The 9868-nt window shown below is 34.0% G+C and overlaps 1 protein-coding gene across 1 annotated transcript in view; it reads left to right on the top strand.

The window, feature by feature from the left end:
• Positions 1-3414: 3414 nt before the first annotated feature.
• Positions 3415-9868, top strand: part of mlh1 (mutL homolog 1, colon cancer, nonpolyposis type 2 (E. coli)) — an 8423-nt gene continuing 1969 nt past the window's right edge. Inside the window, exons 1-16 of the mRNA XM_016474675.1 lie at positions 3415-3496; positions 3594-3720; positions 4479-4569; positions 4669-4767; positions 4841-4914; positions 5087-5159; positions 5368-5459; positions 5550-5592; positions 5976-6064; positions 6185-6297; positions 6437-6530; positions 7067-7220; positions 7299-7621; positions 7898-8019; positions 9214-9322; positions 9446-9509. Of these exons, the coding sequence (XP_016330161.1) occupies positions 3614-3720; positions 4479-4569; positions 4669-4767; positions 4841-4914; positions 5087-5159; positions 5368-5459; positions 5550-5592; positions 5976-6064; positions 6185-6297; positions 6437-6530; positions 7067-7220; positions 7299-7621; positions 7898-8019; positions 9214-9322; positions 9446-9509 (1647 nt within the window). The 5' untranslated portion in view covers positions 3415-3496; positions 3594-3613. The remainder of the gene's footprint in view (positions 3497-3593; positions 3721-4478; positions 4570-4668; positions 4768-4840; positions 4915-5086; positions 5160-5367; positions 5460-5549; positions 5593-5975; positions 6065-6184; positions 6298-6436; positions 6531-7066; positions 7221-7298; positions 7622-7897; positions 8020-9213; positions 9323-9445; positions 9510-9868) is intronic.

Here is a 9868-nt window from a genome sequence, read left to right as displayed (position 1 = left end):
CCCATTTGGGGAACCAGTCCAGAAACCCACAAACTCCTCTTTGATAAATTGTTCCAAGTTAAAAAAAAAAAAAAGATGTATGTAGCCCTTAGCTTTAATTCAATGCAGAACAGAGACAAATAGAGAATCTAGTTCACAGGTTAAGCTTTAGAGAAACCATAAGAGAGAGAGACCTAATGGAATGTTGCACTCATAGTTCCTTGTTCAGCATTGGTCAGACCAGTTCATTCAACAGGCTTGTAAAAAGGTTCAGTGTGAATTCAGTACAGCAAACATGGGACAGTGTTAAAGAGAAAGATTTACAGCTCAACCCAGAGGGGAAGGGAGCTGGTTTCAGGTATTACTTGCATTTGCATTCAAAATATGAAAGAACAAAGAAAAAGAATTCCTCACATACCTACATGTGAGCGAGCGAGAAAAGACATTTGTCTAGCCACAGGAAGACTGTGTGGAGCTCAACCACAGGATTTCAGAACAAAATGAAATGAGGACGCGTTAGAAACAGTTGATGTGACTCCTGTACCCTGAGTAGCTCATTATTATCCATTTCTCCAGAACTGATCTCTGTAGTAGACATGAGGATAATGAATAGTTCACCCAAAATCTCATCGCCTATATGTTGTTCTTTTTTCTGTGGATCACAAAAGGTATAACTTATACCTTAAATTTCCGTCTGCTGGTCACATAAAACTATTTCTTATATATGATACTTTTATAGTGATTAAAAATATATCTGTGTGTTCACAGAAGAAAGTAAGCCATGGAGTTACATGAGGATGAGTAAAAGATGACAGAATTTTCATTTATGCATGATTTGTTGGCATATTTTTTCAAAATGTTTTAAGACCATTAAATAAAACTAAACTTAATGTATAAAGAGTTTTTCATAAAAATTCATGAAATTTCATATTCTCGAAACATAAAATAGAAAGAAGACACATTCATGAAACAAAAGATACAAGACAGGTTGCATGCTTGCATTGTGGTCTATGACTCACTGAATAAATAAGTCTGTCAGCTGTGTGAACCAGATAACTCAGTACAACTCAGTACAGAATTATTTCACTTTCGTAAAATAATTTTGATTGAACTGGATCATCTCGGTACCCTAGAGCTTCTTTCCTTTAACCAGGAAGCATACCACAAACACTCTTGTCCTCTGCCCCCCGCTGACTGTTTTGTGATTCTGTAGTTGAAGTAGTTCAAAACTATTCCCTTAAACGCCATAAAACATCATGGCAGTCTGAAGAGCTGTTTCTTTCGCTATAAATATGCACTTTTAGATGTTTTTCTATTGCTATGACAAAGCATTCAGTCTTCGAACAATAAACAAATAAACTATAACACACATATAGCCTATTATATTTTGGATTCATAATTATATCTAGTGTATCTAGGATATAAACAGTTTTGGGGACATTATATAGCAAGTGAATCACATAACAGACCTCTTATAAAATGACAGTTTACACAGTGGTGTGGAGAAAACCTTCTTCAAAAGCATTAACTGTCTAAAATAGCTGACACAGAGCAGTATTTCACTAGCTGTTTACTCATTTCCTTACCAAACCAGCAATCTGCAAACCACATATGCATAATTTATGCTGAAGGCTACCATAATTTGGTAATACTAACAGGTTTCATTAATCATCACAGTGTCAGTATTTCAGTATGTCATCAAAAGATAAAATGAAGTCATATAAACCAAACCTGTTCACTTCAAAAGATTTGTGACTACATAAATTGTTTTGAGGCTTTTTTTTTTCAGTGTATTTGGTCATGAAAGGCATCATATACTGTACTAGCCCTTTGAATACTGGCCCAACACACACACACACACACGCATTTTCTATAAAATACAGAAAATTAAGTCCTCATTTTCATTATAGGTACTTTACATTCAAATAATTTTATACTTGTTTACAAATATACAAGTAATATAACTAATTAACAATTTACTTATATGAAGCATTTCCATTTTTTTGTTTATTAGTAGCCTAATTGTTCAATTTTTTGTGTTTATTAGTAGCCTAATTGTTTTTTGTTTATTAGTAGCCTAATTGTTCCATTTTTGTGTTTATTAGTAGCCTAATTGTTTTTTGTTTATTAGTAGCCTAATTGTTCCATTTTTTGTTTATTAGTAGCCTAATTGTTTTTTGTTTATTAGTAGCCTAATTGTTCCATTTATTTATTTTTTTATTAGTAGCCTAACTGTTCCATTTTTTTGTTTATTAGTAGCCTAATTGTTTTTTGTTTATTAGTAGCCTAATTGTTCCATTTTTTTTTTTTTGTTTATTAGTAGCCTAATTGTTCCATTTTTTTGTGTTTATTAGTAGCCTAATTGTTCCATTTTTGTGTTTATTAGTAGCCTAATTGTTTTTTGTTTAAAATTCAGCTTTGGATCAAAGAAATAAATTACATTTTAAAAATATATTCAAATAGAAAACAGTTACTTTAAATTGCAATAATATTTTTTTAAATTACGTTTTTACTGTTTTTGTTTTTTTTTTTTTTTTTTTTTTTTTTTTTTTAATTAGTAGCCTAATTGTTCCATTTCTTTTTTTTTTTGTTTTGTTTATTAGTAGCCTAATTGTTCCATTTTTTGTTTATTAGTAGCCTAATTGTTTTTTGTTTATTAGTAGCCTAATTGTTCCATTTTTTTTTTTTATTAGTAGCCTAATTTTTTTTTGTTTATTAGAAGCCTAATTGTTCCTTTTTTTTTTTTTTTTTTTAGTAGCCTAATTGTTCCATTTTTTTTTTTTATTAGTAGCCTAATTTTTTTTTGTTTATTAGAAGCCTAATTGTTCCTTTTTTTTTTTTTTTTTTTAGTAGCCTAATTGTTCCATTTTTTTTTTTTATTAGTAGCCTAATTTTTTTTTGTTTATTAGAAGCCTAATTGTTCCTTTTTTTTTTTTTTTTTTTAGTAGCCTAATTGTTCCATTTTTTTTTTTTATTAGTAGCCTAATTTTTTTTTGTTTATTAGAAGCCTAATTGTTCCTTTTTTTTTTTTTTTTTTTTTTTTTTTAGTAGCCTAATTGTTCCATTTCTTTTGTTTATTAGTAGCCTAATTGTTCCATTTTTTTGTGTTTATTAGTAGCCTAATTGTTCCATTTTTTGTTTATTAGTAGCCTAATTGTTCAATTTTTTTGTTTATTAGTAGCCTAATAATAATTGGAAAATGTTTTACAGTCTATGAGTGATTAAAACTTGCTCTACCACGCAAGAACGACAAATTAAAACTACATCTTTCTGCATTTATTCACCCGAGTCATGCACATTAGTACTTGAACTGTTAAAAACAAATATTTAGTATTATCATTTTTCAATCACGATCTGGTTAATACTGCTTTACCGCACCGCTTTGGATCGAACAACTACTACGTCCCTCCAGGCATGACGTCGGCGGATGCAGTTCTTCCACCAGCCAATCACAGCACTCGGGAGGCGGGCGCTCGCCATTCGCGCTCTTGGAAGTTCAGCGGGTCTCACGTGAGACGTAAACAAACCTTCACGTGCATTTGAAAGTGCTTATATTTGATGTAGTGAACGAGTGCCAGTTCATGTGAATGTGTTTGTGTTTACTTATCATTTAGTGAATGAGTGAGAGCTGATCATGGCTGGAGTCATCCGCAAACTCGATGAGACTGTAGTGAACCGCATCGCAGCAGGAGAGATTATCCAGCGGCCTGCCAATGCTATCAAAGAGATGATGGAGAACTGGTGAAAGGCTTTTATTGAGCACTTCTCAATAACTTCTAATAATAACTTCTGTCTGATGAGATTTTATTAATTTATACCTAATAACTGGTGTCGCAGAGGTTCATCACCAGTAAACAAATACTAAAAACTAATATAGTCACTAATACATGATGACGTTTATTGATTATTTATGACTGGTGTTACTTTATTGTACATTATTATCTGGCACGACTTTTCATATCACTAATAAACACTCATGTTTATTGTAAAATCTCTTCAACTTCAACTAAAACTTTTAAAATCGTTTTCGTTAAATTCAATACAGCTGAAATAAAATATACTGTTAAAAAACTTAAAACGGATATTAGAAAAGTTTTACCTTGGTATCTACTTAAAGCAACAACTATATATGTAGTATTAATGACCGCACATAACAAAATGACTACATTAAAATGAAAAGCAATTGGAAATATAAACCTAAAAGCTAATTCATTATTATTCTGTTATTATAATATTATTGTAAATATGAATAAATACTACAACAGTATATAAATAGTGCTAAAATAATATTAAAATTATACTAAAACGGCACAATGCTGTGATATGTTTGAAAATGTCTATATTAAACATAAATGTTGGCACCAGCTGTTCATTGTTAATGCAAATTTGTACATGTATATAAGGAACACATATGGCACCTGTTATGGGAAATGACCCTAATATGTCAACAGTGGCATTTGACACAATATGAGACACTAATATTTGTTTTAAATCCTCAGTTTGGATGCAAAGGCCACAAATATCCAGATAACAGTGAAAGAGGGCGGACTGAAGCTCATCCTCATTCAGGACAACGGCACTGGCATCAGGGTAAATCACTTATTTTTACACTGCAGTGCACACACCGGCAGACATTGCTAAATGACAAATTTCTTATTCGGAGCTTGTTGCATTTTGATTTTTTTGCAGAAAGATGATATGGAAATAGTCTGTGAGCGTTTTACAACCAGCAAGCTTCAGTCTTTTGAGGACTTGTCATCAATCGCAACATATGGATTCAGAGGGGAGGTATGAATCACTTCAGCTGATCGCAGTGCGTTTACTGATTAACCTTGACTCTAAATCTCTTCTTCATTGATAGGCTCTCGCCAGTGTAAGTCATGTAGCCCATGTAACAATCACCACTAAAACAGCCGATGCAAAATGTGCGTACAGGTAATGTTTTTATTTTATATAATATAAAATATTTGAGATATTGTTATATAATTTTGTATATATTTTAGCATACATGCAGAATGTTAATATACCACAGCTCAATAAGTATATTATTTTATTTATTATGCCTTTTTTTTTTAATAAAGAGGTCTGACTTTGGTTTTGTTCACAGGGCCAGTTACTGTGATGGGAAGCTGAAAGCTCCACCTAAACCCTGCGCTGGAAACCAAGGGACATTGATTTCTGTAGGTTTACCTGACATTAAGTCGTTTTTTTTTTTACATTTTTTAAAAAAGATTTATTTATGGCGTTTTTGCCTTTATTTAGATAGGACAGTGTGATGATAGAAAGTGAAGTGGGAGAGAGAGGAGGGGGTGGGGGTGGGATCAGGAAAGGTCCATGATTTAAACTCGCCACCAACCCAAATCCATGATCAATCGATTTTTATTCCAGGTAGAAGATCTGTTCTATAATGTGTCTACCCGACGGAAAGCCCTGAAGAGCCCCAGTGAGGAATATTCTAGAATCATTGAGGTTGTGAGCAGGTGTGTTCATGAGCTCCAGAAGGTTTTTGTTCTGCTTTAAGATCCGGAATGATCATTCATGTCAACCTGTATGTATTTCTTGTCATACAGATACGCCATTCACAACTCTGGGAAAAGTTTTTCTGTCAAGAAGGTGAAATGCTCATTTCATAGCAGTGTTGTTATTATAGTTTAACTAAAATTAAAACAATTTTTTGCTCATTTAAATAAACAGAAACTGAAATAAAATGAATTATAAACAAACGTAAACTAGTATTATTTCAGTTAGTGGTCTAATTTTTATTTTGTTTAAGGTAAAGTACTAAAAGTATTCAAACTAAAACTGAAATAATGAATAAAATAAATAAAAATGTCAAAATAAACTACATTTCTTAAAAGTAGCTAAAATTAAAAGGAAAACAAAATATATTTTGAAAAAAAAAGCTTAAATACTATATTAATGATACTAAAATAACATTGTTAAAGAGTAAATTGAATCTAAATATGTATAATAACATTTCCCCCCCTCTGTTTTAGCAAGGTGAGATGGTTGCAGATGTGAAGACCCTTCAGAACGCCTCTGTGCTGGATAACATTCGTGCTGTGTTCGGTGTAGCTGTTAGCAGGTACTTTTATTTGATCATTTTTAGGTACTGTGAACATTTTCTAACCTCATTTTAACAAAAGGATACATTGATTTGAGGTTCAATGATGGAGTAAAGCAAACATTTCTATGTGTGTTTCAGGGAGCTGATTGAAGTTGAGTGTGAAGATCAGAAACTCGCGTTTAAAATGAAGGGCTACATCTCCAATGCCAACTACTCTGTCAAGAAATGCATCCTTATCCTTTTTATCAACCGTATGTGTTACAAGTTTGTTTCTATCTTAGTTTTTAAAAGCATTGGAAAAAATCCTAGCTGTCTTTATGATGAATAATCACTGTTCTGATCAATATCATTTGAACACAAGACTTTCATAATTCTGACTTTGTCTTCTAGATCGCTTGGTGGAGTCTAGTGCCCTGAAAAAGGCAATTGAGACTGTCTACACTGCTTATCTACCCAAAAACACTCATCCTTTTCTTTATCTTAGGTAAGTCACTTTGTAGTATGGAAGTATACACTATCGTTCAAAAGTTTGAGGTCAGTAAATTGGTTATTTTAAATTAAATTACAATTAAATTGATCAAAAGTGACAGTAAAGACATTTCTAATAATGTTACAAAAGATTTCTGTGTCAAATAAATGCAGAGAATTCTAAAACAAATGTATCACAGGTTCCACAAAAATATTAAGCAGCACAACTTTTCAAAATTGATAATAATAAGAAATGTTTTTCACCAAATCAGCATAGAAAGATTTCTGAAGGATCATGTGACACTGAAGACTGGAGTAATGATGCTGACAATTCAGCTTTACATCACAGGAATAAATTACATTTTAAAGCATATTCAAATAGAAAGGAATTCTTTTAAATTGTAATATTATTAGCAGCCTTGGTGAGCACTTCTTCTTAAAAAACGTACAGACCTCAAATTTTGAAATGCTAGTGAAGTCTGCTTTCTTCATTCATGTAAAGCAAATCTAGAAATGTTTTACTAATACTTTACAATTGCTTTCGCTCTGAAGTTTAGAGATTGCTCCTCAAAACATTGACGTGAACGTTCACCCCACCAAGCACGAGGTGCACTTCCTGCATGAGGACAGCATCATCGAGAGCGTTCAGAAACACATCGAGAGTAAACTGCTTGGCTCGAACTCTTCACGCACATACTTCACACAGGTGATCCTTCAATTCCAGCAGGAAATATTGAACATCTTCTAATCTGACCAACGCTTGACTGATGTGCATGATCCATAGACTTTGCTTCCAGGACTTTCGGCGTCCAGCAGCGCGTCAAAAGCCTCTAGTTCCTCAGCAGATTCCCAGGAGCGAGTATACGCCCATCAGATGGTCCGCACTGACAGCAAAGTCCAGAAGCTGGATGCGTTTCTCCAGCCATCAACCTCATCGTCTGCTGCTCAGAGCAGGTCAGATAAAGCCTCCAGCTCTTCCACTGCTGCTCAGGGTTCAGCCGAACCAGACCACTTGGAGCTGCTGACTGCTCTGGATGTTCTGGAGCCGTGTGAAGCAGAGGATCCACAGACAGACAGTCAGCCTCCTCCTGATGAAGCACCACCAAGGTGAAACGCACAAAACAGGCTGTTGATGAGTTTTGTGTGGGACTTCAGTTATATAAGAGGAGCCTGGGGCAAGTTGTTGCACTTGTTACTTTTTTCTTAGGCTTCCAGTTTCGATGTAGATATATAACTTAAAGTGTTCACTACACAAAAAAAAGAATAATGTTTAACACATAGCAGAGCATATGGAGTAAGTTTTCACAATGCAAACGTCGCTAACCTCTCTACTCGCATTGCTTTCTAAGCAGAAGATCAACCTGTTGTTTGATTGGTCTTCAGGAAAAGACCTCATGTTGAGGAGGTGGAGGATTTGACGGCCGCCTCTCTTCCCAGGAGACGCTTCATTAAACTGACCAGCATAAAGGAGCTCCGGGAAGATATTGAGCAGCATACTCACAAAGGTTAAACAATATCCACTTAATATCCACAGACTGAAATTCTAGCCTTTTTTTTAGTCTTTAGTGTCACATGATCCTTCAGAAATCATTCTGTTATGCTGATTTGCTGTTCAAGAAACATTAAAGGTGGGGTAAGTGATTTCTGGTAGCCAATGTTGACATTTGAAATCACCAAAACAAACACGCCCCTACCGCAAAATGTTCTCGCCCCTATTTTGATAGCTCCGCCCCACACATACGTAAGCTAACCAGGCAACGATTAGTTCTGTGAAACAAAGGAAAACCAATGTTACACCATGTCTACACCGGACGCGAGTGGCGCGGCGCGACAAAATACTATGGAACTCATAATCAGTGATGCTGTCTACACCATAGATATATATATACATATCTATGGTCTATACTGGATGCGGCACGACACGACAAATCCCCAACAGAAAACTGCTACTGCGTTCTATTCATGATGTATTGACACAAATTTAAAATGATTTTCAACGGTCGCTTTGTCACGTCCAGTGTACTAGACAGACTTTAGTTGTTGCGGCGCAGACACGGTGTTACTCACCTATCAAGAAGAAACAAAGCAACCTCGGAGTCCGATCGCAGTTTACAACTCTTCTGCTTTAGACCATCTACAAATGTTAAATCTTAAAATAAAATGTTAGGGTTAACACTGCATCTTTCTGGGGAAAAAAATACAGCTATTGATATATAGTTTAGTTATAGTTATTTTCAAAGCTTCAATGTACTGTCAAAAAACCTTCATTATTGTTTATTTAATTCTAACAAATAAGTTATTGTTAAAAACTAACCAAAATAAAACCTATTTATAACAATTAAAAAAATTTTTTGCTTATAATTTCTGCACAGGAGAGACTTGGTGTTGTTTCCAAACAAAGGGAAATATATCGGTATCGGCCAAGATTAGTTGAAAAATATCGGCATATCGGATATCGGCAAAAATCCAGTATTGTGCATCCCTAATTATTATCAGTGTTGAGAACAGTTGTGCTGCTCAATATTTTTGTGAAAAATGCTTTGATGAATAGAATGTTCAAAAGAACAGAATCTATTTGGAATAGCAGTTGTTTGTAACATAAATGTCTTTACTGTCACTTTTGATCAATATAATGCATCATTACTGAATGAATTTCTTAATGGTATAATGTAATGAATTTAGTGTTTTGTCCTCCACAGGTTTACAGGATCTGCTCCAGAATCACTCATTCGTAGGTTCAGTCAATCCTCAGTGGACTCTAGTGCAGCACCAGACCAAACTCTACCTGCTCAATACAACCAAACTCAGGTTAGAACCACAACAATTGCTGACATCACTCCATTCTTGACCGTACTTTCTATTCCAGCATTTTCTACAGATTTTTATAATATATGTGTCAACAAACCTACTCTTCTCTCCTGTTTTCTACAGCCAGGAGCTGTTTTATCAAATTTTGATCTACGATTTTGGTAACTTCGGGGTTCTTCGATTGTCGGTGTGTTGTTGCATTCAAGTTTTTTTTACATTTTTTAAAATAAACTATAACTAATATGTGACCCTGGAGCACAAAACCAGGCTTAAGTCGCTGGGGTATATTTGTAGCAATAGCCAAAAATACATAGTAGGAGTCAAAATTATAGATTTTTCTTTTATGCCAAAAATCATTACGACATTAAGTAAAGATCATGTTCCATGAAGATATTTTGTAAATTTCCTACTGTAAATATATCAGAACTTAATTAATTAGTAATATGCATGGCTAAGAACTTCATTTGGACAACTTTAAAGGCGATTTTCTCAATATTTTGATTTTTTTGCACCCTCAGATTCCAGATTTTCAAATAATTGTATCTC

This window comes from Sinocyclocheilus anshuiensis, unplaced genomic scaffold (assembly GCF_001515605.1).
Source record: "Sinocyclocheilus anshuiensis isolate Anshui unplaced genomic scaffold, SAMN03320099.WGS_v1.1 scaffold300, whole genome shotgun sequence".
NCBI lineage: Eukaryota > Metazoa > Chordata > Actinopteri > Cypriniformes > Cyprinidae > Sinocyclocheilus > Sinocyclocheilus anshuiensis.
The sequence above is the reverse complement of the archived record's forward strand: the minus strand, read 5'-3'. Positions and strand labels throughout refer to the sequence as shown.